At 51.4% G+C, this 20,518-nt stretch overlaps 1 protein-coding gene across 1 annotated transcript; it reads right to left on the bottom strand.

Moving 5' to 3' along the window:
* Positions 1 to 15,369: 15,369 nt before the first annotated feature.
* On the bottom strand, positions 15,370 to 18,593 carry LOC140263673 (uncharacterized). Its single transcript, XM_072358736.1, has 5 exons — positions 18,325 to 18,593; positions 18,053 to 18,138; positions 17,572 to 17,663; positions 16,944 to 17,046; positions 15,370 to 16,621 (listed from the first exon to the last, which is right to left on the bottom strand). The coding sequence occupies exons 1-5, from the start codon at positions 18,391 to 18,393 to the stop codon at positions 16,045 to 16,047; spliced, it is 927 nt and encodes a 308-aa protein (XP_072214837.1). The 5' UTR covers positions 18,394 to 18,593; the 3' UTR covers positions 15,370 to 16,044.
* Positions 18,594 to 20,518: the final 1,925 nt, after the last annotated feature.

The raw sequence follows: 20,518 nt of genomic DNA, 5'->3' as shown, positions 1-20,518 counted from the left end.
CTGGCAACGGCGGGAGATTGAAACGGGCCCAGGACCCGGTAGAAGCCCTTTTGATGGCCGAAGTCGCCTGACTCGGAGCCGTCCCGGACCGATCAGCAGCGACTGACCGCGTGGTTCAAGGTGGATCTCGGGCGGTTCCTTCCAGCAGGGAACCCCCGGCCTACAGGAGCAGCCCGGCAGCTCTCGCAGCAGCCGCTGACGCAGCGCGGGGGCGTTGCCTGGCAACGGCGGGAGATTGAAACCGGCACAGGGAGGGCAGCGACGCGTCTCTGCCCACCAGAGTCGGACAGGAGGGGTCAGGGTCCGTGCACCTCGGAACTGACTGTTTCAGGGCTGATCAGTCTTCTGCTTAGCCATGGTCGTGCCCCGGCGGAAGGGCTTGAATCATAGAATCATGGAACCACAAGCTTGGAAAGGACCTGTGAGATCATTCAGTCCAACCATCCTCCCATTTCCATTGCTACCACAAGCCACTAAACCACATCTCGTAGCTCTTCATCCGGACGCCTCTTCAACAACTGCAGCCATTTCCTCCAGTCCTGTTTGTTGCCTGGGAGAAGAGGCCAAGCCCCTCCTCATCACTGCCTCCCTTCAGGTAGTTCTAGAGAGCTATAAGGTCTCCCCTGAGCCTCCTCTTCTCCAGGCTGAACATTGCCAGCTCCTTCAGCCTCTGCTCATAAGACTTGTGCTCCAGACCCCTTGCCAGTTTTGTCGCCCTCCTCTGAACACATTCCAGGGCCTCGATGTCTTTCTTGTAGTGAGGAGCCCCACACTGGACGCAATACTGGAGGTGCGGCCTCACCAGAGCTGAGTAGAGGGGGATGATCACCTCTCTGCTCCTTCTGGCCACACTATTGCTAATGCAGGCCAGGATGCCGCTGGCCCTGTTGGCCACCTGGGCACACTGCTGGCTCACGTTCAGCTACACGCTCATGTTGAGCTACAGGTCAGAAGAAATGACCTACAGAGCTCCCTGCCAACGTCAACCATTCCGTGGTTCCGTGACGTAAACCATAAAGAGATTTTACAGAGAATGTATTCTAACAACAACTCATCACTTTCCGGAGAACATGCTTTACTTTGTGCATCAAGTTGATGGGAACATGTTTTTGATAAATGGCCTATTTAAAATGTAAGGGTTGTACTTAAACTGTCATTTGAAATATCACTTAAACAGCTGTTATACGCACTAAGTGCTTGCTAAGAACTGAAGTTGACTGGAAAGCACATTGAAGTGATGGGTTGTCACTGGTCAGGGACATTTGCAGCAGGATTTCTAGCAAGAAGGGCACGCTCAGCATCTCTAGGGACAGCACACAGCAAAGAACCTCTGAGTCACATGAGCTTGAAATGGGTGACAATGCCAAGTCACGCAAATGCAGCATTGAACCACAGGAGAAAATAAGGCAGGCCAGAAATAATAAGGAAGCCAAAGAGAAGCCCAAGTCTGCTCCCCAACCCTTCCCCAAGTCAGGCCCTCAGCCAGCCATCTCTAAGAGGGCAAGGCTGTGCTCCTGCCAGGCAGGTCGTACCCAGCGGTGAACGTGGCACCAGGAGGGGTGGGATGGGGCTGCCAGGAGCCCCCACTTCACAGGGCTGTCCCCTCTGCAGCCCTCAGGAGAGCCGCAGCTCTGCCAGTGAGCTGTGTGTGGGAAAGGCTGTGTCACAGCCAAGGGTCCTGGCTGCAACAAGGAACGACTGGATGTTGTGCTGAGGGACATGGGTTAGTGGGAGCTATGGGTAATAGCTGAACAGTTGGACTGGATGATCTTTTAGGTCTTTTCCAACCTTGGTGGTTCTATGATTCTATATGGGGTTTCTATGGGCCCCTATGGGGTTTCTATGGGGCTCTATGGGGTTTCTATTATTATGGGATGTTGTGCTGAGGGACATGGTTTAGTGGGAGCTATGGGTAATAGGTGTACGGATGGACTGGATGATCTTTTAGGTCTTTTCCAACCTTGGTGATTCTATGATTCTATATGGGGTTTCTATGGGGCTCTATGGGGTTTCTATTATTATGGGATGTCATGTTGAGGGACATGTTTTAGTGGGAGCTGTGGGTAATAGGTGTATGGATGGACTGGATGATCTTTTAGGTCTTTTCCGACCTTAGAGATTCTGTGATTCTTGATTCTTTGTGTCTCTTCTGAGGCAAATACCAATACTCTTCTGTGCCCCCAAATACCACATCTAAGGCAAAAACTGAGATATATTCTTCCAATATTACCACTATTTGTAAGTAAGACGTATTCTTCCCTATATGCTTCCCTATATACTGCTTTTTATCCCCCAAATAAGACAATTTCTTTCCTAAATATCACACTTTATTCCAAACATAATGTATTTTCTCCTCAAAGTACTAATTTCTATCACCCAAATAAGACATTTTCTGAACTAAATTCAATTTATGCTTTAAATTAAAACATTTCCTCCTTTAAATGTCTCTTTTTATCCCAATATATTTTTTTCTACTCAAAATGTCACATTTTGGGGAGAAAACATCATTCTACTGGGATATAAAGCGGAATTTTGTGGAGAAAATGTCTAATTTTGGGGATATAAAGTGGAATTTTGGTGACAAAATTTTCAATTTCTGGGACACAGAAGAGTATTTTGGTGAGAAAGTATTAATTATTGGGATAATAAGTGGTGTTTTGGGGAGAAAATATTCTTTGAGAAAAAACTGTGTGATGGTCAAAGAAGTGTTATAAAAGGCGGCATCTTGAGAAGAAAATGCATTGCTTTAGGAATAAAAGGTGGTATTTTGTTAGGAAATATCTGATTTTGGGGATATAGCACAGTATTTTGGTAAGAAAATGTCCTATTTTTGGGTTATAATGAGTCATCTTGGTGTGAAAATGTATTCTTTTGGGGATAAAGAGCGGTGTTGTATTTTGGAGAGAAAATGTCTAATTTTAAGGATAATAAGGGGTGTTTTGCTGAGAAAATATTTAATCCTTGAGAAACTAGCTGTATGTTGGGTAGTGACGGTGTTATTTTGGGGATAAAAAGTGGTGCTTTGGGGTGAAAATGTAATATTTTGGGGATAATAAGCGGTATTATGAGAAGAAAGTGCATTATATTAGGAATCAAAAGTGGTATTTGGGGATGGAAATGTCTTATGTTGGGGATAAAATGCTTTATTTTGGGGAGTAAATGTGCTATTTTTGCATTGTAATGAGTTGTGTTGGTGAGAAAATGTCTTACGTTTGGGATAAAAAGAGATACTTGGGGTAGAAAATGACTTAGTTTTGAGGAAAAAAGTGGTATATGGAGTAGAAAATGACTTATTTTGGGGATAAATAGTGGCATTTTGGGGAGAATATTTCTTATTTTGGAGATAAGAAGCAGTATTTTGGGGAGAAAAAGTCATAGTTTTGGGATAAAAAGTGGAATGATGGGGAGAGAATGTCCTGTTCGGGGATAAAAAGTGATAGTTAGGAGAGAAAATGTCTTATTTTTAAGATACTGATCTGTTGGTGAGAAAAGGTCGTATTTCTGGGATGAAAAGCAGTATTCAGGGTAGGAAAGGTCTTCTTTGGGGATAAAAAGCAGTATTTCAGAGGGCAGATGTCCTGTTTTGGAGTTAAAAAGAGATAATTTGGGGAGAAACTGTCATAATTTTAGATAAGAAGTGGTATTTTGCAGATAAAGGTGATATTTTGGGTAGAAAATGTATTCTATTGTGTTCAAAAGTCATATTTAATGGAGAAAATGTCTTGTTTGTGGCATGAAATGTATTTTGGGAAGAAAACGTTGGGGTAAATTGTGGCATTTGGGGGAGAAAATATCTTATTTTTGTAATAAACATTGGTATTTTGGGGAGAAAAAGTCAAATTTGGGGATACAAAGCTACGTCTTGGGGATCTTTTGTGGTCTCTTTGATGCTCAGTGTAAGGATGGTGATTCCTGCAACTGGATTTGCCACAGTCCTTCTTACAAGGACGAGCAGTGGGAGGAGATGTGCCCTGAAGAGGGGAGTGCTTGCCAGTAGGCAAAAGAGAAATGTAAATCATGCCTGTAAGTCTCTGCACTGTACTGGGGACCCTGCTTGGGAGCAGAGCAACATGAGAGCCCCACCAGCTTCCGTCTGTGGGCTGAATGGAATGATTTCCAACAGTGGTCTCCCTGTGGACAGGGTTCCGTGCAGCACTGGGGCTGTGCTGCTGCACTGCTGGGCTCCCAAGTGCTGCATGAGCCCCGGCTGTGCAGCAGGCCCTGAGCAGCATCCCTGCCCCATCTGCACCTACAGGAGAAGAAGGAGCGGGCGAGGAGACGTGGGCTCTCCTTCTGGATGCAGTGAGTATCCCCTCATTGACCTTTGCCTAGCCAACAGCAGCCGGGCTCCCAGCAATGGGCTGATGGCCTGGATTACTCCATTTACAACAAATGCAATTCAACACTAAAAAGACGTGTTTGTGTTTTTGTCTTCCAAACTGTATTGTGACTGCAAAGGCAGTGAAACTGACCGCATGGTCTTCCGTGAGCTCGAAGGCCAGCCTGCCCTCGGTGTCCAAAGGGAGTAAGTGAGTGCTGCAGCCAGCGAGCTCCCCGTCACCAGATGACAGACGTTTAGGACTGAGAAGCTCAGGATACACAAGGGGTCCAGGACTGGGGAGTGCCAACCAGCACGGGGCAGAGCTGGGCTCCTGCCGTGCCATGGCAGGTAGCAGGCTGCTGTGCCAGCGTCATAATGGGCAGCTGCCAGCACTGGCCACGCTGTCACCGCATCGCCGTGGCGACGTCTGTGACACGGCCACCCGGCAGGGTTCTGAAGGCAGTGCCCAGTGCTGGGTCCTCCATCCTGAAGGAGCATCTGACCGAGAGCAGACGCATCTGGAAGGGATGAGTTCCCACATGGCTGTTGCCAGTGCGGAGCATCTTGCTGCGGTGAAGCGGGCCAAGATGAGATTCTGGGAGGATGGCCCTGCTCCACAGCGTGACTACAGAATGCCAGAGGTCACCGCCAAAGGTACGCGGGTCCGCAGCCCCCACTTGAGCAGAGCTGCCACCAAGTCCTGGCGCTGAGCGGGCCAGACCCGGCACGGGGACCGTCTCAGGGCTGTCTCCGTCTGGGGCAGGGGACGGAGACGACACTTTCCAGCTGCCACCTCCCTCCCGGCCCGAGGCAGTGGGAGCACTGGGAAGCGGCAGATGCAGAGTGTGACCTGCTTTTCTTCTGCCCTGCAGAGCGAGTTGCTGTCTGGGATGCGGTGGCCGCGCACATACAGGAGCAGCTCCTGCTACGCAAGGTGGGTCGGCGCCTTCTTCCTGCTTGCCTGTTTGGAGGGCTGGAGAGTCCTTTGCGTTTGGCCACAGAAGGCAATGACTTCCCCTCCACAGAAAGCAGGGAACTCAGCCCCAAAACCCCTGTAAAGTACCAGTGGGCCTCGTGCATACGGGCCATGACTTGTGCTATGTGGTGTAGAGTGCTGGGGCTGATCCCAGTCTCTGGAATCTTCTGGCTTCTTCCCTGACTGCCGTGCTGCGATTTTGGAGGGCAAAGGGAGGGAGAGGAGCGGGCAGCTCCTTCCCAAAGCTCTCCCGCTGCCTTGGCCTGAGCTTCTGAACAGTGGCAGAGAGCACGGCAGGACCCAAAGCACAGTCCCCGCACATGGCAACCTTCAGCTCTTCCTCCAGCCTTAACCCTTTGGCCCTTCTCTTCCATGCACAGGGGGTCCGAGTTCCCACCTTCGGTTCCTTCAGCATCGTCTCTGAACAGATCGAGGCTGAGGGTAGAACTGTGACCGTGCAGTGGCCTGCATTTCACCTGGCCAGGAACCTTGCGGGCATCCATAACCTGACGAAGAATGAGGAATACCCGTCAGGTAGGAGGGGGCTTAAATACTTTCCGTCTGCCCAGACAGGACAAATGAGGCTACGGCCTTCAGTCTGAAAAGCAAACCTCCCCTTCCATTGAGCCCATCCAAACATGGGCTTGTCCTGGCTGCTGAATGCAATGAGTAGCCCTTGGGGAGGCAGCGCTGGAAGAGCCACCACGTGATGGGCTCTGACACTCTGGTGTGATTTTCCAGGCCTCAAGCAGGTGGAGACCCTCCACTACGCTGAGGTGGCTGAGGCCGCATCTGTGAGCTGGCAGACTGGGAAGGCCTGCATCTTTGGCACCACATCGCTCGTCTCCCACTGCCTGAGGAAGGGGGAGAACATCGCCTTTGTCCTGAAGGACATTGGAGTGCTCCTCATCGAGGGATCCCGAGTCCAAATGAAGTTCTACTATGACTTCCTGGAGAGGATCAGCGGGAAGGAGAAGCTGGAAAAGGTTGTTTTCCAGGTGAGGTCTTGATTTCTCCACAGCCCTTGTGCTGCCTGCACGTGGCTCTCCAGCTCCTGGCCTGCTGCTTGGGCCATGCAAGAGCTGCGGTGCAGCCAGCTCTGCCAGCCTTGGGCTCCTCCAGCACTCTCCAGTGCCTCAGCCATGACAAGGACGTCCCTCATTCTCCCTGTTCCTCCCCTGCAGGCGCCCTGGCTGCTGGACATGGTGGTGTCCCGGGTGGCAGCGGTTGCCTCCCTGACCTCCTCTGGCAGAGTCGTGGTCTTTCCCAGGTGAGTGCATTTGTGGCTGCAGCCCATGCTTGACGCAGCTGCTCAGCCTCCTGCAGCAGCGTTTGCTCCTTGTGACCACGAGTGTCCTGCCATGGGAACACAGGCAAAAATAGCTCAGAGGAGCTGGGCAGGGAATTGGCACCTCTCGTGTTCCAGCTTGTCCTCAGATAGATCTGATGGGAGAGATGAAGGAATTTAGGTGACAGTTTCATCCCATTGTGGCTCCGTTTCTCAGGACAGCCCTTGGTACTGGGGCTGTTGACACTGGGGAATAACGGCCTTTAGGCAAGGTGACCGTCTGCCTGTGAGCAGGTGATCAGAGTGAGCAAAAAAAGCAGCTGGAGCCCTGGCTCACGCTCGTGTCTCCTCCTTTTGTCCAGGTTTCAACGGGAGTTTGCACCCAAACCACCACCCGGGAAACGCTGCAAAGCCTCCAGAGTGCCATTGCCACCTCTTGGCCAGGACAAGAAAGGTAAAGCAGCCGCCAGCTCCTCTCCATACCACATACAAGCAACGTGCGATGGGAAAATGCCCAGCCCACCATCACCCAAAAGCTCTGACTGCCAAACCGTTCACGCCAGCCTGGCACTGCCTCTCCTCCTGACCACACGTTGCCCTCATGAAATCCAGGATGCTGGGTGTGATGTTCCCGCAGTGCCCCCATCCCTGGGTACGGCAAGAGCCGGGGGGGTCCTAGGCCTTGTCCTCTCCCCAGGAAATGAGCCCACAAAAGAGGCTGTCAGCTCACAGGCACCACCCAGCTCCTCTTTCCCAAAGCAGATGCCACTAATGCACTCCCAGAACAGAGCTGCATCCTGGAGAGGAGGAGCTGGGCACAAGGCACAGAGGGCCCGCGGTCTCTGGAGATCGCATCTGTGAGGGGAGCAGAGCAGCCCTCTAGTGTGGTTCCGCTCAGGCCTGAGCAGCCCTGCCTGTCAGCAGGCCAGCAGGTTCAGGATCAGTATCCTCTGACGAGCTCTCTCCTTCCCAATTGCAGAGGAATCTCCAGCATTTCCACCCCTCCCCGGCTGGATCACTGTCACCTTTCTGGTGGAAGAACAGCCAGAAGAGACAACAAGCGATGTCAAGAGGAAGGACAGGTGAGACTGCAGGCTCAGGGTTGGGGTCTGCACGGGCTGTTTCCCTGACCTGGAAAGAGCCCATTCCCCAGCCCCACACAGTCACTGTATGGGGCCACACAGCGGTGCTGAGTGCAGCACAAGGAGGGCTGGGATGAGGCTGCTGCCAGCCCCTAATTCACATGGCTGGCCCCTCTCTGGCCCTCAGGAGAGCTCCAGTGCAACCAAAGAGCTGTGCGTGGGGAAGACTGCATTGCAGCCAAGGGTCCTGGCTCGGGGTTGCAGGATACGGCCCCAAAGCCATCACCCACTCAGGCAAACCCCTCCCTCTGTGTCTTTTCAGTCAGCTGCCAGCTGTCCCGCAGGCGCCTTCTGCCAAGGAGCAGCCTGAGAAACAAAAGAAGGCAAAACACTCCACCAAAAGCAAGGAACCGGAAGGAAAAGGCTCTCCCAAAAGCAAAGAGGCAGAGGTAAAACACTCCACCAAAAGTCAAGAACCAGAAGGAAAAGGCTCTCCCAAAAGCAAAGAGGCAGAGGTAAAACGCTCCACCAAAAGCAAAGGGACAGCGGTAAAACGCTCCACCAAACGCAAAGAGGCAGAGATGGGACCAGCACCGGCAGCGCAACCTCCAAGTGCCAAAGAAGAAGAAGAGCTCGACTTTGTGAGAGTCCCCACCATTGAAAAAGTGCCGAAAAAGAGCCAGGCCAAGCCCAGAAAGCACAGTGGAGCCCCAGCCCTGCCGCAAACACCACTGGCAGCCCTATGGTCCTCGAGCTCTGACACCAGCCTGCCCAAGGAGCGCACCAGCAGAGCCTTTGCTCTGATGCCACTGCGGCACAAGGGGACCGGATGGATGCAGAGTCAGCCAGCAAAGAGCAAAGCGGGGCTGCCCAGGCGGGGAACGTCCTGTCCACTCTGAGCAGGGCATGGGGTGCCCAAAAGAAGCAGAGCTCCACCTGAGGCTGCCAAACAGCTGTGCCATTCCTACCTGTGCCATTCCTGGGTGCCCATCTGAGCCCTTATTGGTTCTGGCTCAAAGTTGGCTTTCTGAGGCACTTCTTGCCATAAGACTCTGACTCAGGACATGAGAGGTGGCTGTGGCAATCACCGTCACTTGGAGGACAGTTTGACGTTGGAAAGTATTTCTCTGGAGCTGTTTGCCTTTGGAAGAGAGTGCTCAGGAGTGTTTACTGCTGGAAGATCTGGCCTGTGACCAAAACCTCACTCCAACTTGGCATGGGAGAACTGGGGAACGATCCCATCGTATCCTGTGAAAAACAGGATGCAGGTGGGCACCTCCCTTACTGCTGAGATCCCCAAACCAGAAGCTGCCACTCCAAAGAGAGCTAACTCCACCTCTGTTGGACTTATATCAATAAGTTGGGACAATTGCTGTTCTCATCAGCCAAACAACAACACCTGATGACCCGTCACTACAGAAGATCAACATCTGGACTCCCATGGTAGTGACCATCTCTCTTTCCTTTCCTATAAAGACTGCTTGCTTTTATTTCCTACCTTTTATTTCCTACCTTTTCCTTATTGCCCGTCTTCCCTTCCACATCTCCCTTTTAAAATAAACCCTTAACACTTAACTCCTTGTGTCTTAATCTCTCCGTCGGGTACGTGTATATTAAAATTCCCTCCCTCTTGCTCTGACAATGGGAGTGAGACAGTGTCACCTCGGTGAAGAAAAGCAGAGGTAGAGGGACAATGGGGACTCTTCCTTCCGAGACCCCTTGGCTCTGACAGACTTTCTAGGTACTTTCATTTCTTCACAGAGTTGCTCAGAATCATCGCCTGGGAGCATGTGAACATATAGAGGCTCAGTTGTTGGGGTACCAAGTTGTCTTTGTAAGGATTTATGAGTGCATACAGTAGTTCTGAGTAGATGGAGTGCTCTAGAATAGCTGAGTTAGGCTGATAGCTTACGAGTTAGTGCGTGGGGGGTTTAGGTAGCTGTACAGGTTCTCTCGCGTGCATCGCTCATTAAGGTGAAGTGCGTGATGTCGGGCCTGGGTCGGGGCAATCCCAGGTATATGTATATCCTGGGATAGGACACGTTGACATGGCCACCGCCATCAGCTTTGCACTCTCACCAGCTCAGAACAACCTGCACAAGTGGGGTGACCCACTGTCACCATCACTATGGTGGAACGAGCCACTCACTGCCTCCAGAGATACTCAGCAAGGGTCGGTGAGTGTCAGTGTGTGCCATGTTTCCATTTTATTTGTGCTGTGTGCAAGAGGTTTGATTGGGCAGGACCAGCTTGATGGTCAGATCCCGGAGCATTGACTACCCAACTGGACTTTGCTACAGGGTCCGTGTCCGTGGAAATGGGAGGATGGTTGGACTGAATGATCTCACAGGTCCTTTCCAACCTTGTGGTTCCATGATTCTATGATTCAAGCCCTTCTGCCGGGGCACGACCATGGCTAAGCAGAAGACTGATCAGCCCTGAAACAGTCAGTTTCGAGGTGCACGGATCCTGAAGCAAAGGCCAGTGTGCTAATGGCCTGGATTACTCCATGTAAAATAAATGCAATTCACCACTAAAAAGACGTGTTTGTGTTTTTGTCTTCCAAACTGTATTGTGACTGCAAAGGCAGTGAAACTGACCGCATGGTCTTCAGTGAGCTCGAAGGCCAGCCTGCCATCAGTGTCCAAAGGGAGTAAGTGAGTGCTGCAGCCAGCGAGCTCCCGGTCACCAGATGACAGACGTTTAGGACTGAGAAGCTCAGGCTACACAAGGGGTCCAGGACTGGGGAGTGCCAACCAGCACGGGGCAGAGCTGGGCTCCTGCCGTGCCATGGCAGGTAGCAGGCTGCTGTGCCAGCGTCATAATGGGCAGCTGCCAGCACTGGCCACGCTGTCACCACATCGCCGTGGCGACGTCTGTGACGTCTCTTTTCTATGCAAAATGTCACATTTTTGGGGAGAAAGCATCATACTATTGGGAATTTTTTGGAGAAAATGTCTAATTTTGGGGATAAAAAGTAGAATGATGGGGAGAGAATGTCCTGTTCGGGGATAAAAAGTGATAGTTAGGAGAGAAAATGTCTTATTTTTAAGATACTGATCTGTTGGTGAGAAAAGGTCGTATTTTTGGGATGAAAAGCAGTATTCAGGTTAGGAAAGGTCTTCTTTGGGGAGAAAAAGCAGTATTTCAGAGAGATGTCCTATTTTGGGGTTAATAAGAGGCAGTTTGTGGATAAACTCATATTTTTAAATAAAAAGTGGTATTTTGCAGATAAAGTGTTTTATTTATGGGATAAAAGGTGATATTTTGGGTAGAAAATGTATTCTATTGTGTTCAAAAGTCATATTTAATGGAGAAAATGTCTTGTTTTTGGCATGAAATGTATTTTGGGAAGAAAACGTTGGGGTAAATTGTGGCATTTGGGAGAGAAAATATCTTATTTTTGTAATAAACATTGGTATTTTGGGGAGAAATTGTCTAATTTGGGGAAAAATTGCAACATTTTGGGGATCTTTTGTGGTCTCTTTGATGCTCAATGGAAGGATGGTGATTCCTGCAACTGGATTTGCCACAGTCCTTCTTACAAGGACGAGCAGTGGGAGGAGAAGTGCCCTGAAGAGGAGTGCTTGCCAGTAGGCAAAAGAGAAATGTAAATCATGCCTGTAAGTCTCTGCACTGTACTGGGGCTTTGTCCCCCAAAATTACCTTTTTTGTCTCCAATATATAACGATTTCTCCTTTTAATATCAATTTATGTCCAAATTTAGACATTTTACCATCGAATATCACTATTTATCCTCAAAAGAAATTTTCTCAAAAGTATCACTATTATATGCAAGTCAAAACACATTTTCTCTACAAAATTCTGGTTTTTCTATCAAAAAGACTGCACTTTCTCCACAAATTGTTGCTTTTTAGCTCAGTATTATGTTTTCTCCCCAATATTATGCAGTTGTTCACCAAATATTATGCTTTTTCTCCCCAATATACTCTTTTTGTCTCCAAAACATGACAATTAATATCAATATCAATATTAATAAATAATCTTAATATCAATGTATGTCAAAATTTATACATTTATACATTTATACAACAGACACATATCACCCCACAGCCCCCAGCTGCCTATAGCCCCCCACAGCCCAGCATCTGCCCTATATCCCCTCCACAGTCCCCTATATCCTCCCAGAGCCCCCTCTATCCCATACCCCCCTATACCACTTCTATAATTCCACACAACTTCCCATAGCTCTATATCCCCCCTATAGCAACAATAAAGCTGCCCATAGCCCCATAAACCCCTACGACCACCCCTATAACCCCTGTAGCACCCTACAGCCCCATATCCTCCTATAAGACCCGCACAGCTCTATATCCCTCTATAGCCCCCCCAAAGCCCCCTCTAGCACGACATCTCTTCCAACCCCCCCTAGAGCTCCACATCCCTCTATATTCCCACATCAGCTACCTACATCCCCATATCCCCCCTACAGGCCCCGACAGCCCCCCTATCACAGCCACCCATTTCCTCATATCCCCCGACATCCCTCCAGAGACCACTACAACCCCATATCCCCCACTATCCACCCCTATATCCCTCCCACTGCCACCCACAGCCCCATATTACCCTTATAATCCCCCCCCATACCTTCATATTAACCTACACCCTCCCTATAGCACCATATTACCCTATATCTCCCCCCACACACCCACATTACCCCACAGACGCTGACCAATGAGAGGCCGGGGCCGGGCCGGAACTGCCGCTGACCAATGAGAGGTAGGAAAGGGCCAGAACTGCCGTTGGCCAATGAGAGACCGGGGGCGGGCCGGAGCTGCCACTGACCAATGAGAGACCGGGGGCGGGGTGGAACTGCCGCTGACCAATGAGAGGCCGAGGAAGGGCCGGAGTGGCAGTGGGAGAGGAGGGGCCTCGGGGTCTTAAGTTGGGATGAAAACTGATCTCGAATGGAGATCGTGTCTTATTTTTGTGGTAGAAAGGGGTTGTTAAAAGAGATTGTGTCTATTATTTGGGATATTAATTGATAAAACGGAAAGTCATACTATGGGGATAGAAAGAAGCATTTGATGTAGATAGATGAGATATATTATTATTTGGGATAAAAAGTGATATTGAAAGGAAAAATGTCTTATTTTTGGTATAAATCGTGATTTCTATAGAAGAAATTATCTTATTTTTTTGTATAAAAACAGTATTTTGTGTAGGAAATACCTAATTTTGCAGTTTAAATTGAGATTAAATGGTGATAATGTCTTATTACTGGGATAAAGTGATGCTTAAGGGGGAAAAATCACATTTATGAGATTATAAGTGATATTTAAAAGAGAAAATGTCATTAATTTGTATAAAAAGTGATAACATGGGAGCAAGAGTCTTCTTTTTGGGATAAGAAATGATATTTAATGGAGAGAACATCTTAGCTTTGGTATAGAAAGTGATATTTAATAGAGAAAATGCATTATAGTAAGATATAAGTGTGAAAGTATCTAATTTTTGAAATAAATACTGATACTAAAGGGAGAAATTGTCTTTTTTGACATTAAAGGAGATATTTACAGCAGAAAATGGGTGGTTTTTTGTGCAGAAAATGTCATATTTTGGGGATAAGTAGTGCTATTTAAGGGAGGAAATATATTTTGGGGCTAAAAAATTGATATTTAAGGGACAAACTGCCTTCTTTATGAGATAAATGTGGTATTTAGGGGAGGAAATGTCTAATTCCTTCTGCCGTTGGGCTCCACAAGTCCCTTCCTTCTTGGTTGCAGCCCAGCAAGCCCCCTTCCTTCTGCATTCTGCACCAGCCAGCACACTTCCATTTGCCATAGGGCCCAGCAACCAAAACTTCGTGTTCACCCAGTATCCCTATGTGTAGCGGAGCCTCGGGTGTTTGTGAACCTCAAGTACTCAGCCAGTGAGGACCCAGGGGAGAAAGAGATCAGTGTCGGGTAACAGGACGTAAGAGATGGAGCACTGTTTTCTGTGCTGCTCTCCTGCTTGCAGGACGCCCGCCACTGAAACTGCCAGTTAAATCTGCTTTATCACAGGTACCGTCCTGATAAATTCTCTGGACGTTTCCAACATCAGGCTGTGGTTTAGGCCCTCGGGCTTGTGCCTGCCTGAAACAACGTGCATTTCAGAATGGCTCACGGCAGTAAATGTAGCCAAGAGAACACTGAGCTCTTCTGCCTATTTCCAGAACTGAGATGGAGACAGGAGAGCGTGCTCAGCCTTGGGTGGCTGGTTGTATCCAGCAATAGCAGCCACAGCTGAAAGCATCTTTCCAGCTTCATTAGGCACTCCTCTGCCTGTCCTTTTTGTCTCTGCTTCTGGAATGCAGGGATTTCTCTTAGAGGCCCACAGACACTGCCTGGATAAGCAAGTATAAATTATCCCAGTTCTTTACCCTCCTTGAGAGAAGGTGCCTGCACTCTGAGGGCAGGGGGAGGCAGGGACAAGGGTCAGGAGTTGTTTTGCAGGAGAAGCAGCTCATTGCCCAGCTAGAGGAGCAGCTGAAGGCAGAGACAAAGCAGACTGAGGTAGTGTGGAGGGTCGAGGGGATCAGGGCTTCCCATCCCAGGCTGGGGACCTGGATGGAGGAGGGCTGCAGCGGGTGCTCACGCTTTTGTCTGCCAGGTGCTGCGTTGGGAAAAACACTGCTTGAAATACTATCTTAGACTTGGAAAAGTAAGTCTTGCAGCAACATGGCATCCCAGATAGAACCAAGTCAGACAACTGGACTAATTTCCAAAACGATCTCATAACCCCTGGGCCGAAGAGCATGGTGTCAAGTGCATATATCACATCATGGAAGTTTGGTGGCCCTGCCAGGCAGTGGGGTTGGCGCTTCATGATCCTAGAGGTCCCTTCCAGCCTGGGTCATTCTGTGATTCTGTGTGACTGTCATTCTGTGATCATGCACAGCCTCTGCAGTGTTGTTAACAACTACACTGAGGGCAATGTACGCTGAGACAGTCAGACGTTGGGATGCACATGTAGCAAAGGCCAGTTGGGTAGTCAATGCTCCGGGATCTGACCATCAAGCTGGTCCTGCCCAATGAAACCTCTTGCACACAGCACAAATAAAATGGAAACATGGCACACACTGACACTCACCGACCCTTGCTGAGTATCTCTGGAGGCAGTGAGTGGCTTGTTCCACCATAGTGATGGTGACAGTGGGTCACCCCGCTTGTGCAGGTTGTTCTGAGCTGGTGAGAGTGCAAAGCTGATGGCGGTGGCCATGTCAACGTGTCCTATCCCAGGATATACATATACCTGGGATTGCCCCGACCCAGGCCTGACATCACGCACTTCACCTTAATGAGCGATGCATGCGAGAGAACCTGCACACACACATACCTAAACCCCCCACCCACTAACTCGTAAGCTACCAGCCTAACTCAGCTATTCTAGAGCACTCCATCTACTCAGAACTACTGTATGCACTCATAAATCCTTACAAAGACAACTTGGTACCCCAACAACTGAGCCTCTATATGTTCACATGCTCCCAGGCGATGATTCTGAGCAACTCTGTGAAGAAATGAAAGTACCTAGAAAGTCTGTCAGAGCCAAGGGGTCTCGGAAGGAAGAGTCCCCATTGTCCCTCTACCTCTGCTTTTCTTCACTGAGGTGACACTGTCTCACTCCCATTGTCAGAGCAAGAGGGAGGGAATTTTAATATACACGTAACCAATGGAGAGATTAAGACACAAGGAGTTAAGTGTTGAAGGTTTATTTTAAAAGGGAGATGTGGAAGGGAAGACGGGCAATAAGGAAAAGGTAGGAAATAAAAGGTAGGAAATAAAAGCAAGCAGTCTTTATAGGAAAGGAAAGAGAGATGGTCACTACCATGGGAGTCCAGATGTTGATCTTCTGTAGTGACGGGTCATCAGGTGTTGTTGTTTGGCTGATGAGAACAGCAATTGTCCCAACTTATTGATATAAGTCCAACAGAGGTGGAGTTAGCTCTCTTTGGAGTGGCAGCTTCTGGTTTGGGGATCTCAGCAGTAAGGGAGGTGCCCACCTGCATCCTGTTTTTCACAGGATACGATGGGATCGTTCCCCAGTTCTCCCATGCCAAGCTGGAGTGAGGTTTTGGTCACAGGCCAGATCTTCCAGCAGTAAACACTCCTGAGCACTCTCTTCCAAAGGCAAACAGCTCCAGAGAAATACTTTCCAACGTCAAACTGTCCTCCAAGTGACGGTGATTGCCACAGCCACCTCTCATGTCCTGAGTCAGAGTCTTCTGGCAAGAAGTGCCTCAGAAAGCCAACTTTGAGCCAGAACCAATAAGGGCTCAGATGGGCACCCAGGAATGGCACAGGTAGGAATGGCACAGCTGTTTGGCAGCCTCAGGTGGAGCTCTGCTTCTTTTGGGCACCCCATGCCCTGCTCAGAGTGGACAGGACGTTCCCCGCCTGGGCAGCCCCGCTTTGCTCTTTGCTGGCTGACTCTGCATCCATCCGGTCCCCTTGTGCCGCAGTGGCATCAGAGCAAAGGCTCTGCTGGTGCACTCCTTGGGCAGGCTGGTGTCAGAGCTCGAGGTCCATAGGGCTGCCAGTGGTGTTTGCGGCAGGGCTGGGGCTCCACTGTGCTTTCTGGGCTTGGCCTGGCTCTTTTTCGGCACTTTTTCAATGGTGGGGACTCTCACAAAGTCGAGCTCTTCTTCTTCTTTGGCACTTGGAGGTTGCGCTGCCGGTGCTGGTCCCATCTCTGCCTCTTTGCGTTTGGTGGAGCGTTTTACCGCTGTCCCTTTGCTTTTGGTGGAGCGTTTTACCTCTGCCTCTTTGCTTTTGGGAGAGCCTTTTCCTTCTGGTTCTTGACTTTTGGTGGAGTGTTTTACCTCTGCCTCTTTGCTTTTGGGAGAGCCTTTTCCTTCCGGTTCCTTGCTTTTGGTGGAGCGTTTTGCCTTCTTTTGTTTCTCAGGCTGCTCCTTGGCAGAAGGCGCCTGCGGGACAGCTGGCAGCTGACTGAAAAGACACAGAGGGAGGGGTTTGCCTGAGTGGGTGATGGCTTTGGGGCCGTATCCTGCAACCCCGAGCCAGGACCCTTGGCTGCAATGCAGTCTTCCCCACGCACAGCTCTTTGGTTGCACTGGAGCTCTCCTGAGGGCCAGAGAGGGGCCAGCCATGTGAAATGGGGGCTGGCAGCAGCCTCATCCCAGCCCTCCTTGTGCTGCACTCAGCACCGCTGTGTGGCCCCAAAGAGTGACTGTGTGGGGCTGGGGAATGGGCTCTTTCCAGGTCAGGGAAACAGCCCGTGCAGACCCCAACCCTGAGCCTGCAGTCTCACCTGTCCTTCCTCTTGACATCGCTTGTTGTCTCTTCTGGCTGTTCTTCCACCAGAAAGGTGACAGTGATCCAGCCGGGGAGGGGTGGAAATGCTGGAGATTCCTCTGCAATTGGGAAGGAGAGAGCTCGTCAGAGGATACTGATCCTGAACCTGCTGGCCTGCTGACAGGCAGGGCTGCTCAGGCCTGAGCGGAACCACACTAGAGGGCTGCTCTGCTCCCCTCACAGATGCGATCTCCAGAGACCGCGGGCCCTCTGTGCCTTGTGCCCAGCTCCTCCTCTCCAGGATGCAGCTCTGTTCTGGGAGTGCATTAGTGGCATCTGCTTTGGGAAAGAGGAGCTGGGTGGTGCCTGTGAGCTGACAGCCTCTTTTGTGGGCTCATTTCCTGGGGAGAGGACAAGGCCTAGGACCCCCCCGGCTCTTGCCGTACCCAGGGATGGGGGCACTGCGGGAACATCACACCCAGCATCCTGGATTTCATGAGGGCAACGTGTGGTCAGGAGGAGAGGCAGTGCCAGGCTGGCGTGAACGGTTTGGCAGTCAGAGCTTTTGGGTGATGGTGGGCTGGGCATTTTCCCATCGCACGTTGCTTGTATGTGGTATGGAGAGGAGCTGGCGGCTGCTTTACCTTTCTTGTCCTGGCCAAGAGGTGGCAATGGCACTCTGGAGGCTTTGCAGCGTTTCCCGGGTGGTGGTTTGGGTGCAAACTCCCGTTGAAACCTGGACAAAAGGAGGAGACACGAGCGTGAGCCAGGGCTCCAGCTGCTTTTTGTGCTCACTCTGATCACCTGCTCACAGGCAGACGGTCACCTTGCCTAAAGGCCGTTATTCCCCAGTGTCGACAGCCCCAGTCCCAAGGGCTGTCCTGAGAAACGGAGCCACCTGGGCCACAATGGGATGAAACTGTCACCTAAATTCCTTCATCTCTCCCATCAGATCTATCTGAGGACAAGCTGGAACACGAGAGGTGCCAATTGTCTGCCCAGCTCCTCTGAGCTATTTTTGCCTGTGTTCCCATGGCAGGACACTCGAGGTCACAAGGAGCAAACACTGCTGCAGGAGGCTGAGCAGCTGCGTCAAGCATGGGCTGCAGCCACAAATGCACTCACCTGGGAAAGACCACGACTCGGCCAGAGGAGGTCAGGGAGGCAACCGCTGCCACCCGGGACACCACCATGTCCAGCAGCCAGGGCGCCTGCAGGGGAGGAACAGGGAGGATGAGGGACGTCCTTGTCATGGCTGAGGCACTGGAGAGTGCTGGAGGAGCCCAAGGCCGGCAGAGCTGGCTGCACCGCAGCTCTTGCATGGCCCGAGCAGCAGGCCAGGAGCTGGAGAGCCACGTGCAGGCAGCACAAGGGCTGTGGAGAAATCAAAACCTCACCTGGAAAACAACCTTTTCCAGCTTCTCTTTCCCGCTGATCCTCTCCAGGAAGTCATAGTAGAACTTCATTTGGACTCGGGATCCCTCGATGAGGAGCACTCCGATGTCCTTCAGGACAAAGGCGATGTTCTCCCCCTTCCTCAGGCAGTGGGAGACGAGCGATGTGGTGCCAAAGATGCAGGCCTTCCCAGTCTGCCAGCTCACAGATGCGGCCTCAGCCACCTCAGCGTAGTGGAGGGTCTCCACCTGCTTGAGGCCTGGAAAATCACACCAGAGTGTCAGAGCCCATCACGTGGTGGCTCTTCCAGCGCTGCCTCCCCAAGGGCTACTCATTGCATTCAGCAGCCAGGGCAAGCCCATGTTTGGATGGGCTCAATGGAAGGGGAGGTTTGCTTTTCAGAATGAAGGCCGTAGCCTCATTTGTCCTGTCTGGGCAGCCGGAAAGTATTTAAGCCCCCTCCTACCTGACGGGTATTCCTCATTCTTCGTCAGGTTATGGATGCTCGCAAGGTTCCTGGCCAGGTGAAACGCAGGCCACTGCACGGTCACAGTTCTACCCTCAGCCTCGATCCTTTCAGAGACGATGCTGAAGGAACCGAAGGTGGGAACTCGGACCCCCTGTGCATGGAAGAGAAGGGCCAAAGGGTTAAGGCTGGAGGAAAGCTGAAGGTTGCCATGTGCGGGGACTGTGCTTTGGGTCCTGCCGTGCTCTCTGCCACTGTTCAGAAGCTCAGGCCAAGGCAGCGGGAGAGCTTTGGGAAGGAGCTGCCCGCTCCTCTCCCTCCCTTTGCCCTCCAAAATCGCAGCACGGCAGTCAGGGCAGAAGCCAGAAGATTCCAGAGACTGGGATCAGCCCCAGCACTCTACACCACATAGCACAAGTCATGGCCCGTATGCACGAGGCCCACTGGTACTTTACAGGGGTTTTGGGGCCGAGTTCCCTGCTTTCTGTGGAGGGGAAGTCATTGCCTTCTGTGGCCAAACGCAAAGGACTCTCCAGCCCTCCAAACAGGCAAGCAGGAAGAAGGCGCCGACCCACCTTGCGTAGCAGGAGCTGCTCCTGTATGTGCGCGGCCACCGCATCCCAGACAGCAACTCGCTCTGCAGGGCAGAAGAAAAGCAGGTCACACTCTGCATCTGCCGCTTCCCAGCGCTCCCACTGCCTCGGGCCGGGAGGGAGGTGGCAGCTGGAAAGTGTCGTCTCCGTCCCCTGCCCCAGACGGAGACAGCCCTGAGACGGTCCCCGTGCCGGGTCTGGCCCGCTCAGCGCCAGGACTTGGTGGCAGCTCTGCTCAAGTGGGGGCTGCGGACCCGCGTACCTTTGGCGGTGACCTCTGGCATTCTGTAGTCACGCTGTGGAGCAGGGCCATCCTCCCAGAATCTCATCTTGGCCCGCTTCACCGCAGCAAGATGCTCCGCACTGGCAACAGCCATGTGGGAACTCATCCCTTCCAGATGCGTCTGCTCTCGGTCAGATGCTCCTTCAGGATGGAGGACCCAGCACTGGGCACTGCCTTCAGAACCCTGCCGGGTGGCCGTGTCACAGACGTCGCCACGGCGATGCGGTGACAGCGTGGCCAGTGCTGGCAGCTGCCCATTATGACGCTGGCACAGCAGCCTGCTACCTGCCATGGCACGGCAGGAGCCCAGCTCTGCCCCGTGCTGGTTGGCACTCCCCAGTCCTGGACCCCTTGTGTAGCCTGAGCTTCTCAGTCCTAAACGTCTGTCATCGGGTGACCGGGAGCTCGCTGGCTGCAGCACTCACTTACTCCATTTGGACACCGAGGGCAGGCTGGCCTTCGAGCTCACTGAAGACCATGCGGTCAGTTTCACTGCCTTTGCAGTCACAATACAGTTTGGAAGACAAAAACACAAACACGTCTTTTCAGTGGTGAATTGCATTTGTTGTAAATGGAGTAATCCAGGCCATCAGCCCATTGCTGGGAGCCCGGCTGCTGTTGGCTAGGCAAAGGTCAATGAGGGGATACTCACTGCATAAAGAAGGCGCGCCCACGTCTCCTCGCCCGCTCCTTCTTCTCCTGTAGGTGCAGATGGGGCAGGGATGCTGCTCAGGGCCTGCTGCACAGCCGGGGCTCATGCAGCACTTGGGAGCCCGGCAGTGCAGCAGCACAGCCCCAGTGCTGCACGGAACCCTGTCCACAGGGAGACCACTGTTGGAAATCATTCCATTCAG

Source organism: Excalfactoria chinensis, chromosome 32, assembly GCF_039878825.1.
Source record: "Excalfactoria chinensis isolate bCotChi1 chromosome 32, bCotChi1.hap2, whole genome shotgun sequence".
Classification (NCBI taxonomy): Eukaryota; Metazoa; Chordata; class Aves; order Galliformes; family Phasianidae; genus Excalfactoria; species Excalfactoria chinensis.
The sequence above is the reverse complement of the archived record's forward strand: the minus strand, read 5'-3'. Positions and strand labels throughout refer to the sequence as shown.